The following is a 21300-nucleotide window of genomic DNA, read 5'->3' as shown; positions in this document are numbered from 1 at the left end:
TTTATCTCACGAGGCGAAGCCGAGTGTGATAATAGTATCACATGAGTGTTTTAATACCGAATTATCAACAGTTGCATACAAGACTTTATCTACACCCAGAATATATTTTAATCCTCTAAAAGATTCTGAAACAGTTAGCATACTGCTTACATTAAAACAGCCAGTCCTAGTAGTAACCTAATATCATCCATTACTGATTATATACAAATAAACTAAGTATTAATGAAAGAATTATTTATTTTAGTAGTAATTTACATTTTGTATAGTCCTATAATTAAAATTCACTTAAATATTATGTTCTTTTGGAAATTAATCGCTCATTTTTTGTAAACAAAACAATAAAAATATCGAAGAAAAATGGCGGGGATTCGAATGACCTACTTTTTTTACGGCGCGCGACGGTCTGGTGGTGTGGAACGCGCGTAAACCAAAATGTTCTTTTTTTGAAATTCATACAGATGCCACGCATCGAGCAATAAGAATGGGGCTGTCTGTTAAAACTCTTTGAGCATGAAGGGAATGAAAAAAAAAATAGGAGTGTTGTTATGAAATTCAGTACAACATTACAACACTCTTTTGGATGATGTAATGGTTATTAGAACATTGGGTGTTTTAATGTTGGCAATAAGCTAACTGTTTCAGAATCTTTAATAGAGGATTTAAAGCATGGGTGTAGATAAAAAATATAACATAATCCACTTTAAAAGATTTAGCAATTATACGGAGCCTAGTAGATGGCATAAATACATCGTTGTCTATCACAGTACAGGCTTCGCCTATTTTGGGGCAATATAATTTTTGTAAAATTGGGTCAAAATATTTTAAATATAACTATAACCAATACTAACCAAGATTTGTTTCTTAATGGATTCAACACCTTTTTCTTTCTCTTTGGCTATAAAGGTACATGTATATGTCTGGCACCCCGAAAAGACAATATATTATGTCACAAGACAACAGTAAGTACTCCTGCGTACATTGTACAATGTTATGAGTGAAGCTATGATAAGATAACTTCTGAAATACGATATAACCCATCAAAGAGTCCCGAAATCTCACAAAACATCAAAATAAAATGTCATTCGCAATCGACGCTCACGAAGTACTAATTAAACTTTTACTGCGTGTCGTAAATGTTAAAACGCGCTTACGAAATTTAATGATTCCGTTTTGAAATTGGATTTTACATTTCAAAATTACAGTCATGTTCGTGTCGTTACTTTAATATGTTAAAAGTTGGGCTTGTTTCAAATTTCAATGTTATTAGTTCAAATGTTATCCTTGGATTATAATGAAATCGCTTAACGATATGATTATATTCCCCAAAGTGGTTTGGCAATGTAGAGAAGAAGGGGGAAATACCTTTTATTGTGATCTTTTATTTTTAATTAAAAGGTGAATTAATACATATACTTCAATATTTTATGACTTATAGCTCAGTGGATAGTGACACGTGAGCCAGGGGCCCCGGATTTGAATCCCGGTAGGTGCGAATGTTTGTATGATGAATATTAATGTTTGTTTCCGAATCATGGATGTTTGTATAGATATTTATGTATGTTTATTTATGTATATCATATTATGTCACCCATAGTACATACAGACTATCCTTAATTTGCCTAATTTGGGGCTAGACAATATAATGGGTGAACTGTGTCAGTTATTATTATTATTTATTAATAAACAATGTTTTGGTGTTTTTAAGAATCATCAGCTGAACATATCGCCTGCTCTAAACGACACGCCGGTGACTAAATTTCCCATGGAAACAGTATATAAATAGGTAGATTCATGACGACACAGGTTAAAGGCCTGCATTTAAAGCAATAGAAAGTAATTTCCAATAGAATCAATTTTTATTAAATTTGCATAACGTCATACACAAGCTAATGAATTTTTATTTGTAATAGAACTTAACTGAGTGATGTGTATAAGTCTTTTTTCTTTCATTAACTAAAATTCATCGATTGTACAATATCTCAAGATAACTTGAGATATTTGATAATATTTCATTGTATTTTCAATTATTCAATTATTCGTTAGGGCTTTTTAGAAAAAGATTTTTTTATGAAAATAAGGGACGAGACGAGCAGGACGTTCAGTTGATACATGATCTGCCTATTATAATGCAGTGCCGCTCAGGATTCTTCAAAAAAAAAACACGAAAATTCTGAGCTACACTACAAATGCGCTCGTCACGTTGAGACATAAGACGTTAAGTCTCGTTGCCTCAATAATTTCACCAGCTACGGCGCCCTTCAAGCCGAACACAATAATGTTTACACATTACTGCTTCACGGCAGAAATAGGCACCGTTTTGGTATCCATAATGTAGCCATAATGCATTTAAACTAAAATTTAAACAATACTGTGTACCGCCGTCAGTTTTTCTGTACGTCACTTAGACGTTTAAGTTCCCAGGCTACAGGCTTAGGATTATCCCTATAACTGGTTTCTACAGTATTTGTAACTGTTGATTTGTTTTATATGGAGGATCTGGAAATCGTACAAGGTCATACTAATCATAAGGTGCATCAGTTAACCTTACCAACCTAAGAATAACAGATGAATTTTTTTATGTAATACTTGACCCACACACAATATAATAATTATTTAAACACTTCACTCATACATTAACTAGCTCCAAGGTAAGCATATTAATATTATAATTTAAGGCAGATATTTAATACAATAAACATCCATGACTAGGAAAAAACATTAATATTATAAAAACAATATTTATGGCCTTTTTTTATGGAATAGTAAGACAAACGAGCGTACGGGTCACCTGGTGTTAAGTGATTACCGCCGCCCACATTCTCTTGCAACACCAGAGGTATCGCAAGAGCGTTGCCGGCCTTTAAATTTAGTTTTAGTCTAGTTACATACATACACTAGTTCGAATTATAAAGAAGACAGTAAAATCTTCTAGTTAGAACATTATGGTTAAATAAATTGTTAATAACTGTTCATATTATATAAAGTAATAATTCATATTTTAATACGTAAATAGTAGATAATATAAGTTTTAAACCATTTATCTTTAATTTATAGCAAAACCACAATATTCCGGCGAATGTTGCATTTAACCGCAACAATGCATGGCAGCTCGGCTGAATAATATTTCTTTGTTAAATTTTAAATATTTTCCGTTTTTCATGTACGATGGCTGCTAACAGTATTTGCATTATTTGAAACATTCATTTAATGAGATTCAGTAAATCAAACCGCATTAAAAACAGTATTTAACTATTAATGGGTTTGCCTATAAGACATTGATTACGTGACATTACTGCACAATAATTTGTTTTTGGTAAAACACTTTATAAGACTTTCCGCTTGTTGCAGAAAGCATCCTTAAAGTTAATGTTTCATTATCGGCCATTCCCAATATTAAGTCTATCTGTTATTGGAGATAAAAATCATAACTATCGTTGACTTTTTTGTCCCAATAAAATTATCGACGGTAACTCACCGTATCCGTACACGCTGTGTGTTAATGGGACGACGTATAGCTTACCAGCGATACAAGTTTGTATGGAATTTGCAATTCACGCGTCCCAATATAAGGCGATAAGTATGACTTATCGGGTATATTGGGACAGCTTCAGATTATTGAAAGCTAATTACTGTCAGTAGAAGATAGTAATTTATCTCTATCTGTAGATAGTATATTGGGAACGGCTAGAAATCACATGCTATCTTTGACTGTTAAAGTGAAAAACAAAGTGACGGTATTATATTTAATGAAACATGAACTTTAAAGATACTCTCTGCAACTAGCGCTTTTAGAAATTATCTTTATACACTTCAGATTTTTAAACGACTTCAAAAAAGGAGGAGGTTCTCAATTCGTCGGTTTTTTTTTATGTTTGTCACCTCAAAACTTTTGACTGGGTGAACCGATTTTGATGTCCAAATCTGACAATGGCATCCAGGAGAAAACCATAAAAGTCTTAAATTTGCTATACATACGTATAGCAAAATGGATGATTAATTTACGAATAAATCAATATCGCGCCAACCGATTTCGATGATTTTTTTTTATTGGAAAGGATATACTTCAAAGATACTTTGGTGAGAGTTTGGCTAGGTTCTGATTACGGAATCCATGACAAAGTAACGGAACTCTTCAATTCTTAGGAGCAAATTAACGATACTCGGCCGAATCTTTTTTATGCTGACTGAATATTTAAGTCATCTACTATAACATAGTTATGGTCAAGTTATTGTCTTAGTCGAATATGATGATCAATGGACTCCTTAACGACTTACAGTAAGAGTGCGATCTGTGTCAGAATTTCTAACTGTCTGTAATCAAATAGCAAAGCGCCTACGTTCATTGCTGAATTGAAAAATTTAGTATATCTACACATATTTAGACAAATTGTTACTTAGTGTACTTCAAATTCACTAAAAATCATAAAATAAAAAAAAAAATAACAAAAAACAACCGACTTCAAAAACACTCTTTCAAAACAATAGATATAATATGCACTAAAAAGTATAAAAATAATTGCGTATTTTTACAATCTAATTCTAGTTACGATTATTATAATTTTTGGAATAGGTGTCATCCAAGATAGGTTTGTAACTACATACATAGTTATAGGTGAGAAGTGCTTGAGTTGTGAGGAGGCGAGAGCGATTCGCGGCGGAAGGACACTGATACCAAAAATAACAATACTAGTCACTAGAATTAGATTAAGTAATTAGATTGTATAAAAATACGGAATTATTTTTATACTTATTAGTGCATATTATATCTTTTGTTTTGAAATAGTGTTTTTGAAGTCCGTTGTTTTTTTGTTAAAAATTTTTAGTAAGTATAAATTATATTATTTCGTTAAATTTCGACGTAAACATGTACTTAGGAGCAATATCATATTTCTTAGTGGAATGGGATTTCAAGAGCTTGCTATTTATTGAAAATGTTGACGAGAGTAAAATTTACTCAGAACCAAAGTCTTTAAATTATATCTATTCATGGTTGTTTTATGTGTAAACACGGTGTAGCTAAGCGGCTATTATTTGCAAATGCTTATTATTATATTATGAAATTTACATTGCTTGTAGGTACATGAATAATTGATGTAGACCCAAGGCTATTTCCCCTTTGGAGAATCTGTTTCTGAGTAATAAGACTTACAGAAAAATCGTGATTATAATTGAGTTAGTAACAAGCAATTCCTTGTTTCTCATATTCACCTAGTGCTCACTACTTCAAGGTAAAATGTGACAATTCTCGTGGAACATAGTATAATAAGATTAAAAAACTATTCATGATTATTATTATTTATTTATTTTATTTTTTCTGTGAGTCTTTATATAGCCAAGCTGATATTAACCACGAACAGTTCTCTTCTTCAGCACGAAACTTACATAGAAACTGAATATGCCACACGGACCTGCTACATTGCATTAATATATATAAATCATTACAAAATACCATTTATATTAAAATACTTCAAAAATATCTTCTAAAATCTAGCGGCGTATGCGATAGAAGTAAATATGCCACACAGACGGACCATGCAGAATCATTGCATAAACATTACATTATAAGTTCCACGGTGAAATTTGACTAGGCTCATATAGCCTTCTTATTAATAAAAAACAATATATATATGTTTTCTTATATGTGCCCCTAATACATTCTGTTGATTGTAATGAAGTAAGTAAAAGTAAAAGTTGACATGTCATTATAGTTTTTTATAGTGAAGGTTTCTAAACCATCCGCTTTGTCGTAACTAGCCAATGCGCTAAGCTCGCAAAGTTTTAGCGATACATCAACTTTTATATTTTTTTTTTTTTTAGAATATTTATTTAAAATACAATATAGTTATAGCTTACAATATAATAACACACACTTAAACTTTAGGAAGCTTATCTGTGTGTGAAGCCGCTTAGAATTAAATTACATAATATTTAAAAAGAAAACAACAATTACTTTCAATTAATACAGTTATTACAAGATGTTAACTTACAATTTTAAACAAAGTAGTATAGAAATCATTAAAATGCAAAACAAAAAATAATTATCAACTAAATGTTAGTAATTACAAATTAGTTGTCTACTTAGCTTACCGCAGATACAATTATATTAATGAAGGATTTTGTAAAAAGTACTTTTTTAACGATGACTTATATTTATTTTTATTTATATATAATTTTTGAATCTCTAAGGGAGTCTCGTTTAAGTATAGAGGAATGACGTAGTTGTTTGCTCTGGTGCCATATATATTTGTAGATTTAGGTAATTTAAATGACATAGTTGTTCCTGTAAATTGTCTTAGATGAGGCAGTCTTTGAATTTCTCGAAGGAATTTAGATTCATTTATATCTGACAATATACGGAATTTCACTTTATCAAAGACATTTATAACCTTGCAATGTTTAAATAGTGCAAGATCCGTATTTTCTTTGTGTTTATAAAAATAATTTGGAACGATAGTTTTAAGAATTCTTTTTTGTAATTTGTATATATCCTCTAAATATGACTTGTACGTCCTTCCGTAACTGCTTAGTCCGTAGTTTATAACGGAATCCGCCAGAGCCATATATAATAATCTTAGGGCACTATAAGGTAACTTATATTTTAAATATGCAAGTTTACAAAGCACCGATCTCAATTTAGCACAAACATGGTTTTTATGAGGTCCCCAATTGAGTCTATTATCAATCACAAGCCCAAGGTATGAGTATTCTTGTACATTTTCTATTTTAATACAACCACACGTCTGTATTGGATTGTGGAAACAACGGTGGTGGTGGGCGATAATAGCGGGTTCATTTTGTGTTTTATGATGAGACGAATGTACATACATAAGTTTAGTTTTGTCAATATTAATAACCAATCCGACATCATGAGCCCACATACACATATTATTGAAATCTGATTGCATATCATGTTCTGCTAATTTAAGGTTTTTGTTTGCAACAACCAAACAAGTGTCATCTGCAAATTGGTACACTGAGGCTTTTGTGATAACACCACACATATCATTTACATATAGTAAGTATTCTAAAGGACCTAAGATTGAGCCTTGAGCACAGCCGCTTAGTGTAGGTATCATAGTGCTTTTAGTGTTTAATACTTTCACTGATGTACAACGATTATTATGATAGCTTTTGATTAAGTTAAGAAATGGTCCCTGTATCCCATTTTGCGAGAGCTTTTCAAAAAGTATGTCGTAATTAAGAACATCAAAAGCCTTGCTGAAATCAATAAACATCACTAATATATTTAGTTTATTATTTAGGTGACCATTTATTTCATTAGAGAATTTTTCTAAAAGTTGCGAAGTATTCTTGTTTTTTTGAAAACCAAATTGATTTTCGTTTATTATATTATTTTTGGCTAGAAAAGCATTTATTTTATCACAAATATATCGCTCTATTATTTTATTTATGCTCGATAAAATTGTTATTGGACGATAATTATTGTAATCATTCCTTTCGCCTTTTTTATATATTGGTCGTACTATTCCTATCTTTAACAGGTCTGGATAAATGCCAGTTTTAATGGAGCAGTTTATGAGGTGTGTTAATATTGGGACCATCTTTTCTGAAATATATTTTAGGTCATAGGCTCGTATGCCATCATAACCTGGACTTTTATCAATATTAAGTTTTTTTAAAATTTGATTTACTTCTTCCTTTGTTGCTTTTCCAATCCAGATAGCGCGGTCAGCAATGTTATTATATACATTAGGGCTTAGCAGTTTTCCGAAGTGACATTTATTGGTGATTTTCTTAACATTTCTATCAAATTCTTGTATAAAATTATTTGCTAATTGTAATGGTTCTAGACTAAAGGATCTTATTAAAATTTCATCTATACTTTTTGTGATTTTACCTGTCAAATTGTTTATTATTTTCCACACCATACGGGGGTTATTAAAATTATTCGAAACTGTTTTCATGGTGTACGTATATTTGAGCCTTTGCGCATATTTATTTGTTTTATTTCTGTACTTATTATATATAAGCCTATTTTTTGCATTATTCATGTCTTGACGCCATATGTAAAAAAGTTTGTCACGTTTTTTACACATTTCTGTCAGACGGCTATTACTCCACTCACATGATTTTCGCTTAGTGATATTAGTTGGACTTTCAATTCTACATTTGCTATAAGCATAATTAAATTTGTTATATATATGCCTCATAATATCATTGGGGTCATTGTAGGATAAAGAATATTCCAAATCCAGCATCAAAAGTTCAGCTCGTAACTTAGTTTTATCATAAGTGAACTTATTTCGAACTGTGTATGTACTTGAGTTATTCATGTTATTAAGTGCAAATGCACCGAGTAACGCGCAACCGATTATCAATCAACCTATTGAGTCAAATCTGGTATACCAATATAAACAATCAAAATTATTCACCTAATGCATTTTGGCATAACTTGCCACGCTGCATGTGTCAATTTCATTGCGTCAGATTAACGCAAACTTAACTAATATTGGATAATCTTATGGGAATATATATTCTAGGAAATAAGATCAAAAGGCGTTTTTATATCAAATATTAATAACACCTACTTAAATCATTAACAAGCTAACATCTTAATAATTGCAGTTAAATTAAATAGAAAATCATTAAAAACTTAAAAAAAACCAAACGCTAAGCTTCTAAGAATAAATTACGTATAATGACACAATGACTAATATTCAAACAGTAATTGGGCAGAGTAACGCTCTAACTCGTCAATGGTTGCAGCGGAAGTGTGTCGACGCTTTTTTTTTTTGTAAAGCAGGAAAATACATTTACGTATTGAAGACCCTGAAACGGCGCCCATATGTCAGAACCGGGTGTCAGCGACATAGGATGTGGGCCATGGAGGCCCCAAAAACTACACAATAGCAGTCGCGGGGCCGCAAAAAAAAATTCAAATATCTGTATTTGTTAATAAAATATATTCAAAATTACTTATAATCTACTTATTATAGCAATTTACAATTAAGCCTTATATATGTAGGTCTCAGAAATCTTATTTCTACAACTATATCTACGTGTTGAGGGATAAAACTATATTATGCTTAAAACTAATACATGTGGTGTGTGGGGGAAAATCCAGGAAAATGGGAAAACCTATCTATTTGTTATAATTGTGGGGGCCGCTAGTGAGACATCGCTTTTTATAGACCACAGAACAGAAAAACTAGTAGAAGTGGCATCATGTAATTTTACTATGAAAACCACAGACATCTTTATATTTTTATAGACGTTACTGTCAACATATTAAATGGATATCATAAAATGTCTATATTAAAATGGATATCAAAGACGAGTCTATTAAAAATGTAAAACTGAAATAGTGGCTCTGTAGATTTTCCACTCACGCAACATTATGTCAACAAATCTGGAGTTATCACGTAAGTGGAACAGAGAGCAAATTTATCCCCGCAAAGAAAATACGATAAAATATTAACTTCACAATTCATACTATCCAGAATCTGATTAGCTTTACGGTTATTTATTATCACCCAACTTGTACTAAATAGCAGTGGCCGTGACTTGAAGTGAGTCCTACTCAATCGTTGCTTGAATAAAAGTCAACAAAGATAAAATTTATCTGGGACTTGTATTTCACATTATTTAAAGTAGTTCCTTGAAGTTTCACCGCGTATTAAACGCTCATGAAAAATAGTTTCATTAATTTTCAGATATACATAATACGTAAGTACTAAGTATCCATCCCTACTCTATATATATACCTACTAAGGATCGATATAGTTATAGAATGTAGATCATTCTAATTATATATACATCTACTACAATTAAACGAGCGAACGTCCCCTTTTTGTAATTAGCCCAATTCGGACCATCTCCGGCAAACGCGCGCCTCTGCAGCGCCTAGTTAGCACATACAATGAAATCTTTTCAGATATTGACATAATAGGTATATCGGAATTACAATTCCAATCAGCAATTAATAGCACATTGAAACATCATAATTTTAATAAATGTTATTAAATTAAATTTAAACTTAAATCTCATTGTTATTAAATTAAGTTTTCTCATTGGAGACTTATACATTATATCTAACCTAATAATAATATTGTAAGCAACATCTGTTTTGTAATAATCTCTTGATTACTGCGTTATTAGAGTCTTCTTTTGTTTCTTGTAATGTAACACTTATATAGTAACCCGTGGACATTGTCGTTGGTTATGCACTTAGTACTACTTATGTTATTTCTTCCTCTAATGTTATCATCTATATTTGGGACACAAAACAACACACGTTTTGTGACTCAAATAATATAAAATAAAACGTTTATTCCAAAAAAATATGTCAGGCTCGCTGAGTGGTGTGACGTAATGTTTGGAAGTTTATAATATTCCTCATAAATGTGTTGAAGTTGCTATTAAAATAAAAAACTACTCATTAACTTTCTAAATTGATACACTTAGTATTAGTAGTAAGATTATGTATAACGTTCTAAAAACTTAATATTTTTGATGTAGGTGTGGGTCTAGAACTTAGCATTCACTTCTTAATATAAATAAATCCAGTGTCCTGAAGTTTGTTTCCAGTGAACTACTAAACTAATGAACGGATTAAATTTTAAAACAAAATTTATGAACTCTCGCGTTCCGAGCGAGCGCTCGTTCTACTGAGCCATCCACTCGAGTTATCTTGTTTAACTCTCAGGTTGTGGCTTCATCTACAGGATCTACTTTACAGTTAATAACCTGCTCAACCCCAATATATGCATATTAGGAAATTTGACTTGAGATATCGCTTTTCCAAATCTAAACAATTTGTTATTTTTAAAGTAACCCTCACTTCTGGAATTAATTACACAAACTTAATTTGAAAATTGTTTTCAAATTTAAATCAGCTTTGTTAAATAGCACGAATTTGACGTCCGTTCCCTAGAATATTCTTAAAATCAATTTAATTAAAATTTGCACAAAAAATGTTATTAAATACTATTACTTACCAACCTCATTTTAATTATCTTTGGTTAGGGAACCATAAGTTAATAAACTAGCAACACCAAGCTTACACAAAATAGTATGAAATAAAAGATAAAAAAATATTCAAAACTGAAATTTAATTTTATACTTCAATGGGTTATTTTAATGTAATAATTAATATTACTTCCCGATGCTATGTGACTCTTTCGTTGTGTTTAAACTGACCTCTAGTTTCTACATACTTTGATTACACAACTCGTCATTTTTACAATACAATTTATTTAGTAGCGATTAATTACGTTGTCTTACGGCCGTTCCCAATATTCAGTCTATCTCTTACTTGAGATAAAAATCGTAATCGTTGACTTTTCTCTCCCAATCAACTTATCGATGGTAACTCACCCTATCCGTGCCCGCTGTCTGTCAATGGATCAAGGGATGTAAAGTTTGTATGGACATTGCAATTCACGCGTCCCAATATAAAACGATAAGAACGACTTATCGGGTATATTGGGACAGCTTCAGATTATTGACAGCTAATTACTGACAGTAGAAGGTAGAAATTTATCTCTATCTATAGATAGTATATTGGGAACTTCCGTTAGAGACGCGTGACAGATTCTGAGAGAGCGGGGAGAAAATAGAGGCTAACACTAAACCTCCATTTTTTTCAACGTTTTCAGAGCTGTCACAGTCTATCTAGATGTATATAAATGATCTAAGTATTTAATATTTGTTACAGGTGCTTGCATCACAATACATATCCAAGATGAAGATAACACCCATAGCCTACTAAAGAAGTACAGGTATAGTAACATTATAAAAGTAGTTTCCTATATTAGGGTTAGGGTAAGGTGGAAGGAAAGGTAAGGTCTTCCACGGAAGACCAGCGTTGTGGATTCTTTCGAAACCACAACTATGCTGAGTTGGAGGCCCATTGCCGTCATTAGATCATAATTAGATTAGTATAACTTTAAGAACTATTACCAGTTATAAAAAATTATAATGTATAATGACGTCAATAAACATTTTTTATTTCTTTCTTTTCTTTCTTTCTATTAGTCATTGTGTTTTTATGATAACGGAGAGTGTCATGATCAATGGATACGCATTTAAAAAAAAATTGAACAGACTTACATGAAATTTTATCTATGGTATTAATATTTTAGGTTAATTAAATTCGCAGCAAAAATGGTAATTTGTAGCGTAAATTTGTGGAAAATAGCCTTATTATCAATACAGTTAACTGATATAATATTAAAAATGTAAATATTATCATTTAATCAAAATCTCCTTTTTCATAATACCGTGTACGTACTGCCTTAGCAGTACTACTTCCTCTAAGATACAAACGTAAAACTATCTAAATATAATTTTACGACCTCTATAGCCAAGTGGTTAGCGATCCTACCTACTAAGCTAGAGGTCCCGGGTTCGAATCCCGGTAGGTGCAAGCATTTATATGATGAATATGGATGTTTGTTTCCGAGTCATGGATGTTTAAATGTATTTATGTATGTTTATATGAATTTATGTATTTTTAAGTATGTATATTGTATTAAATATATCATTGTCTTGTAACCCATAACACAGGCTATATTATATGCTTGACTTGGGGCAAGATAATTTGTGTGAAAAGTGTGTCAATATTATTATTATTATTATAATTAAAATAATAACTGACGGCGCTTGCACTCAACTTATGATAGAGTCGCTCAACAGTGATGTATCCACACTTATTTTATTAATACTGAACCAAAAATGAAGTATTTTCTTTGATTAATGCAAGTGTTCCACATTTAAATAAAACACTTTTAAAGAATTAAAACGCGTGAAATTATAAGTCTGTTTTTACATTAGATTTTTGCGTAAAAGTTTATTTTTATTTTAGTTAAGCCGAACGTTTCAAGACCTTTCCTGATCTCGTTTTCAGGGGGACTGCAGATGAAAAAAAGAACTATTCTAAAGCACAGTTACAATTACGCGCGTTTTTATCCTTTAAAAGTGTTTTATTTGCAAAATAAAGTACCAAAATCAATTATATAACTAGAACTAAAATTGAGTACAGACTCTCTTTAAATTTTGTAAGTGCCTCACCAGCTACTGTATTTATGTATATCTACACAGATTAAATTAAATGTACAAAACGCCGCTTTCCCAGTGACTCAGTAATGTTGGACAGTGAAATAAAAAAGCGTTTATCAGCTGTTTCGCTGGATAGTCGGTATTTTATTGCCTTTAAAGTTTTATGGCTGCGACATGGCCATTTAAAGGTTGAGGCACAACGAGTTTTGTGCATATTATGTATATTAGCGTATCTACTTTATTTGTTTGTTTAATATTGCTTTCTTTAGGAATAAAATGTAAAAGATATATAATTGTAAATCTGAGTCACTTCGATTACTTTTCATTAAAACATTCTATTTATTTAATGGAAAAGGAGGACAAACGAGCGTATGGCCTGGTGTTAAGTGATCACCGCCGCCCACATTCTCTTGCAACAACAAATACTGAACAGACCAACACCAGACTCACTGGAGTATTGCCGTCCATTAAGGAAGGTGTACGAGCTTTTTTTGAAGGTACCCATGTCGTATGATGATACCGGATCCCGGAAACACCGCACAAGGAAGTTCATTCCACAGATTTGTAGTAAGTATGTGGAAGAAAGTTCCTTGAAAACTGCACTGTGGAGGTGCGCCACACATCCATATTTATAACATATAATCCATATTTAACCATATATCTCTTCTCTAAACAATTAATAACAATTAAAAATAAATTCAACTGTTTTCCTTAAAATTTTCATTACATATTTAATTATTTCAGTTTTACATTTGTAAATTTAAAATGGTAAAAAACATAATTTAATCTGTAACAATTATAAAATAATTCTTATTAATGAGTTGAGCTAATGAGAAGAAGTGGCAAGAAAATCTTTGCCACTCTTTTTATATATATTTAATAATATTTTTTATGGGGAACAATAACGAGACAAGCAAGACGTTCACGTAATGGTAGGTCCTGCCTATAACAATACAGTGACGCTCAGGATTCTTGTAACTCTAAGAGGTATTGCAATTTCACTCATTATTCACATACTCGTATGATGTTAAATATCTGTAGCCCATCAATTTCACTAGCTGCGGCATCCTTAAAACTGAAACACGGTAATGCTTGCATATAACTGCTTGATGACAGGTACCAAAGCGCTGCTTTGGAATCCAGCATCCTATGGAAAGAAGATTCCCGGTAAATTATTTGCACGATGTTTTTTAGGATGTTTCAGGGTTAACTTTGAAAACTCGATTACCCGGCCGTACAGCAAATTTTCCACGATTATTTTTGATGTTTCAAAAGAGTGATCACTTATTTGCTCCATACCTTTTTAAAGTAAAAAATTTCTTTAGAGCCGTCGAGCGGTTTTCTTGGGTTTTAAAATGTTAAACTCGCGTCAGGACCTGATCGAAAATGAGTAAGACAGTCGTTAAAATTTAGGATGAAATTTGAATTTTCTGAGAGATAAAGCAATTAATGTAAAATAATTGTAAAAGTTTTGGAGTGTTAAATTTTTTATGTAATATAAATTTTCATTTTTGTGTACGATAGCGCAATCAATTGTTATTGTATTTAACCACATATATAAATGCCAGTACTTTTATACTGATAAATAAAATAATTCGTGCGAAATTATTCCATAATCTTTCCAAAATATTCAAAAATTCAGAACGTTAATGTTCAATTTTTAACTATTGCCGGCACTCCCGAAGTGAATTACCATCTTATATAATCAAAACCGAACTACAAACAAAATTTATACCATCTGTTTGGACAAATACTCATTCACCGTGATATATATTGATCTTATTGCATCACCAGCTTGAAAATTTATGAGTTAGTGAGTGTCAAAGTAACAACTTGGCTATAAAGAATGCTTTATTACGATCTACGATATTAAAATCTATATAAAATTTGATTTTTGTCAATGCACATACTTTAAAGAATGTTTTTTGGCATAGCCGTGTCGAAAGGTCTGTCAAATAAATGCCTGCTACTCGGCTAAATCGAGTTAGTGATTTTTTTTGTGGGGCGTTGTATATGCTTTTACAACAGGATCCCAGATAATGTTCAAAACAAATGTATTACGAAATTCATAAGAATTGTTAAAATACGTTTGTGTGGTAAAGGATATTATAACATAAAAGACTTTTTAAGTGATAACACTGATTATTACGGAATAGAGCAGCCGCCCACAGGCTATTATATAATACATTTTTTGTACGATTTTTAATTGTCACCTTAGTTTACCAGTGCGAGGCTCCTTTGCACAAGATGCCGGCTAGATTATGGGTACCACAACGGCGCCTATTTCCGCCGTGAAGCAATAATTCATAAAAAAATAGTTTTATAAAAAAAAGCCCGCTGAGTTTGTTGCGCCCGTTCTTCTCAAATCTGAGGCATACCTTTTGGATTGGGTGGTAGTTTTTGACTTTCAATTAGTGATTTTATATCCTATTTTAAATAAAAATATTTGAAGATAGTTCGATTGTGAATCTAAACCATTCTTGAATCCACCTGAAGACACACGAAAAGTTTCATTAGAATCGGTCCAGCCGTTTAGGAGGAGTTCAGTTACAACTGACGCATAAAAAAATATATATATTAAGATTAGAAATGAGGATTATTTGACAAGACCATAATGGATTTTACAATACATTAATCATATTTTATAAATTATGTTTTCCTCTTCTTAAGTATAAAATTAATATTTCAAATTCAAAAATAAAATGGTTGTCCAGAGGTATAAAAAAATCATGTGCAACAAAAAGAAAATTAAGGTATCAATATTATAAGAATAAAATACCTGCCAACAAAAACAAATTTAATAATTATTCAAAGATTCTCAACAAGTGTATAGACCTAGCTCAGAGAAGTAGTAACAACAAATATATACTTTACTCGAAAAATAAATGCAAAGCGTCGTGGAATGTGATTAAAAATAAAACTAACTCTAATGTAGGAAGTATCGATGAAATTAAATATGAAAATAAAATTATAAATAATCCAACTCAGATTGCTACTATTTTTAATAATTATTTTATAAATACAGTCACACAAAGTCAAAGTCAAAATGTAAAAAATAAAAAACCTACATATAAATTAAAACATAACAATTCAAATATTTTCTTAATGCCAACTGATGAAATGGAGATAATAACCGTTATTAAGTCACTTAATAATTCAAATTCCACGGGCTGCGATGAAATAGCAACAAAGGTAATAAAGGAATGTGCAAAGGAACTAGCTACAGTCCTAGTCTACTTAATAAATCTATCTTTTGAAGAAGGTACTTTCCCATCAAATTTAAAAAAGGCAAAAGTAACACCTTTACTCAAAGCGGGTGATAAAAAGGATATTAACAACTATCGACCAATCACACTCATTCCTGTTATCTCAAAAATTTTTGAAAAGATACTGCACAAGCGATTAACATCTTTTTTAACTAAACATAATATCATTTTGGAGGAACAAAATGGTTTCCAAAAAGGAAAATCAACAACTTTAGCGTGTTTTTCGCTAATAAAAGAAATATCGGAATGCATGGACACAAAAATTCCAGTAACATCAGTATTTTTTGATATGAGCAAAGCTTTTGACAATGTTTGTCATGAAAAACTATTAGATAAATGCGCTCAATATGGTATTCGAGGTCTAGCAAATGACTGGCTTAAAAGTTATCTTTCAAACCGTACTCAATATGTTGAAATTGCTAAATTAAATAATAAACAAGAAGTAATACCTTATCGATCAGAACTTAGACTTAAAACAAAAGGTGTACCACAAGGAAGTATATTGGGTCCACTTCTATTCATAATCTACATAAACGACTTACCTAGCATTACTACTAATAACTGTACTCTTTTTGCTGATGACATCTCTATTGTAATTAAATGTAACAATGAATTGACATATGATATAGAAATTAATAAAACAATAAAGGACACAATTGAATGGCTTACTGAAAATAACCTGACTGTAAATATAAAAAAAACAATGTATATGCAGTATTATAATAAGAATGGGAAAGGAAAAGATATTAATGTTAATTATCATAATGAGAATATTAAAGAAGCACAACTTGTCAATTTTCTTGGTATTTCTTTAGACAGCAACTTGTCCTTCAAGTCACATGTTGACAAAATTAGCAAAAAAATTAACCAACATGTATTTGTCCTCAAACGCGTATCAAAAACAATAGGTGAAAAAACAGCGCTAATGGCATATCATGCATTCGTGGTTTCAGCTTTAAGATATGGATTGGTCATATGGGGCAACTCGGTGAGCATAGGGCATTTATTTATTGGACAGAAGAAGTATCAGGGCGGTTTGTGGAGCCGGCCCCCTAGATTCTTGTCGACCGCTATTTAAAAAATTTAAAATTCTATCGCTGCCATGCCTATACATTTATGAAATAAGCCTATTTGTTCAAAAACATATGTGTGATTTCTATACAAAAAAAAGCCAGAAGGTTTTAAACACAAGGTATCCAAATAAACTCATAATGCCCTTCTGTAGAACTGCATCTTTTAGTAGAAATTGTTTCAGCATGTCTGTGAAAATATATAATAAATTGCCCAATGAATTGAAAAATTTACCGTTCAAAGTTTTTAAAAGAAGACTGCATCAGTGGTTAACAAATAAGTGCTTCTATAGCTTAAATGAATTTTTCAATACAAAATGAATTAGTCTATTTGATAATAATATATGTAAATTAATATACTTTTATGACATTGAATTTGTTAATATTATACATAGGTACTAAATGAATTATTAAGTTATTTACGTCTCATATTATAATATCTTAAAATTTCATTTTATAAATATTATTGATATCATTGTGAAATCCGACATGTTTCAATATAACAGTACGATTAGTGTTTAGACAATTTTGTAACATATTTTGCATGTCAATTGACGAAACATATTGGATTATCCATTATATTTTTAACACCTTAAGTACAATGTTTCCTGCAAATAAAATTTCATTTCATTTCATTTCATGGCACTCTCAAGCACTTGCGATAGCGGGTACAGAATATATAATCATAAATTATTTAAACTCAAGGCCTTACTTATTGAAACCAAAATCCTAAACGTATCTAACTGAAAAGTCAAAAAACTTAAGTTATATCTTAACACGTGCCTGCCTCAATGTCTAATTTTTATCCTCCCTACCGTGACTTGTCAAAGTTTATAAGAAGCAAGTTCTCTTAAATTAGAATACATAATATATTAATTCTTATTATAAATAATGCATTAAACTATATAATAAATATACTCTAATAAAAATAAACGGCCGCAAAAGTACAAACTTAAAAATTACGCTTAGAAAGGTTAATTGGAAACAGACAGTATTTCTTACATTACATTACTTTCATACATGTACTTTTCCCGGGGCGTAAAAAGAATAGGGGCCCCAGGCCCATGGGTGACGTCAGCACAACCAGGCCAGACTCGTCCGGGTTAATTACCACACTCGCACAGAATACCGGCGTGAAGTAGCGGCCTAGTGCCGCTATGTTTCGCATAGGTTAGTGTCGAGGACCGGTGGCTATTCCCCAAATATGACAGCGGAACTAAAAAAGATTTTACCCCAGGAGGGTACCGGCTCTACCAGAGTTGGAGAATTCCTCCCCGAGCACTCTAGCTCGGGCTGTCCTTCGTATTCTGGGGAGGGCACAGAACCGCGCATGACCAAGGACAAACGAGGCAGTATCAACACGGCACCCCGCTCCACACTCAACGTGGACTTTTGCAATATCAGGGGAATTCCCCCCAATTTAAACGCCGTCCACCACCACCTTGAGACAGATATCTCGACCTAGCGATACGTCATATTTAACGTACCCCGGGTACAAAATTGAGCACAATTTTTTGCCTCATGCTGGGGTATGTGTGTACGTTAGGGAGGATATCTGCTGTCGCCGTCTCGGCAAGTTTGAGGGTAGATTTAGAGGACCGCGTCCGCATCTATGCGTGTGTCTACAGGTCCCATAGTGGTAACGCAGAAACCGATCATCTCATGGGCTGCGTTCAAGCGGCAATTGACGACGTGCTTGCACAGATCCCCTCCGCTGAAATCGTAGTCTTGGGTGATTTCAACGGGCACAATGCAGAATAGCTTGGATCACGTACCACAGACTACGCAGGGCGATCTGTGCATAATTTTGCATTGGCGTATGCTCTGTCCCAATTGGTTGAGTCGTCAACACGGCTCCCGGATGTGGATAGCCACATGCCTAGCCATAGCCATGATCCTAGTGCCTGCGCCGTTGCAGTAGCCGATCTCGAAATCTCGAGCGATTGCCAATTTCGTGGTCATCTGGAAGGCAAAGCCTAATTGGCTTCAAAGAAACTGGGCGTCATTAATAGAGCACGGCAATACTTCAAGCCGGCCCACATACTAGCGCTCTACAAAGTCCGGCCAGACATGGAGTATCGCTGTCATCTCTGGTCTGGCGCACCCCAGTATCAGCTCGATCCATTTGACCGCGTGGAATGCAGAGCAGCTCGAATTGTCGGGGACCCAGTGCTCTGTAAACGGCTGAATCACTTGGCGTTGCGTAGAGACGTCGCTTCATTGTGTGTCTTCTACCGCATTTATCACGGGGAGTGTTCAGAAGAGCTGTTTAACCTGATTCCTGCCGCCGAATTCCACCTTCGCACGACACGCCACAAGTTAGGATATCATCCTCACCATCTGGATGTGTGGCGGTCCTCCATAGTGCGGTTTTCAAGGAGCTTTCTTCCACGTACTACAAAGCTGTGGAATGAGCTTCCTTGTGCGGTGTTTCAGGGACGATACGACATGGGTACCTTCAAAAAAAGCGCGTACACCTTCCTTAAAGGCCGGCAACGCTCCTGTGATTCCTCTGGTGTTGCAAGAGATTGTGGGCGGCGGTGATCACTTAACAACAGGTGACCCGTACGCTCGTTTGTCCTCCTATTCCATAAAAAAAAGAAACATATTAAATACGATCTTTTTTTCAAATTCAATAATAAACTATAAAAAAATTGAATATGAATGCTTTATACTCTGTCCATTAATTATTCACATAAAAATATTACAACAATGCTAATAAATGCTTGTTAAACGTATTTTATATTGTATTTATTATCATCTAAACTTGGCTTGTGTTTTAGTAATATAAAAGTATTAATGTGAATTCGACGAGCAATACACGTGTTCTAATTATCCTTTCTCAATATCATTTCTATGCTTCAAAGGAAGGATACGCTTGGATGCATTCGTATTAAGTCGGGTGCAATCGTTTGAACACAAGGGAGAGATATAAAGTGCTGGAATGAGAGTGATAATGTATTTCCTGAATTATGATTATTATTTCTAAACAATTTGTTATGTTTTTAAAGTTATAACCCTCACTTCTGGGTTAAATTACACAATTAAAACTGAAAACAATATTCTATGAACGGGACTCGAACTCGCGACCTCTCCCATTCCGTGCGAGCGCTCTTTCCAACTGAGCCAACCGTTCGAGTGACGTATCGATTATAAAATCTTATATGCTTTGTTCAACTCTTAGGTGTTGGCTTCATCTTTTTCTTTAAAATTGATAACCTGCTCAAGACCAATATTTGCATATTAAGAAAATTACAATTGGAAAGTGCGCTCGTACGGAACGCGAGAGGTCGCAGGTTCGAGACCCGCATCGTTCATGAAATTTTGTTTTCAGTTTTATTCGTGTTACTATTTAAATTGGTGTGTATGTGGTGTATTTTTGATATACCATGCTATCGAACAAACTTAGGCTCATTTTCACCAATACCACGACTGCTTAGGCAGTACAATAATAATAATAATAATAATATGTCATTTAGTTCAGGCATTTTAAACCCATTACAGTAAATTGAATAAGATGTACTTAAAATAAAATTGTATACATCACAGTACTTAATAATTAAATAACTTAAAACTAAGATTGCCCCAAAGGGGGGTTCGTACAAAAAGTAATGTACTGATAATACTATTTCCGGTTAATGTCACGATGCACCGAAAGCCAGTAATGGAGTATAGGATTCTCTGGGTGCTCAGAGCATACACTGAGAATTTCGTTTTCGGATTCGCGAATGCGAGACCAAAAAGCAGCAACTCGTGATCTTATCACTGCGAAATAATCGGGGACTCTGGCGTCGGCAAACATGCCCGACGCACTGCAATATTTGGGCAGTCTCATCAGAATACGGTATGCATCATTATACTGCACTCTGATGCTGCTTCGTGCAGTTGACCCAAAGCTGACACGTGTAGAAGCATTGACAATATGCTCTAAATAGTGTCAGCTT

General features: G+C 32.9%; 1 protein-coding gene across 1 annotated transcript in view; it reads left to right on the top strand.

Moving 5' to 3' along the window:
• LOC126973115 (cell adhesion molecule Dscam2-like) overlaps positions 1-21300 on the top strand; it is a 160765-nt gene that overhangs the window by 84610 nt on the left and 54855 nt on the right. Inside the window, exon 3 of the mRNA XM_050820258.1 lies at positions 11678-11741. Coding sequence (XP_050676215.1) covers positions 11678-11741 — 64 coding nt within the window. The remainder of the gene's footprint in view (positions 1-11677; positions 11742-21300) is intronic.

The sequence above is a fragment of the Leptidea sinapis genome, chromosome 28 (genome assembly GCF_905404315.1).
Source record: "Leptidea sinapis chromosome 28, ilLepSina1.1, whole genome shotgun sequence".
NCBI lineage: Eukaryota > Metazoa > Arthropoda > Insecta > Lepidoptera > Pieridae > Leptidea > Leptidea sinapis.
This window is presented reverse-complemented; position numbering and strand designations above follow the sequence as displayed.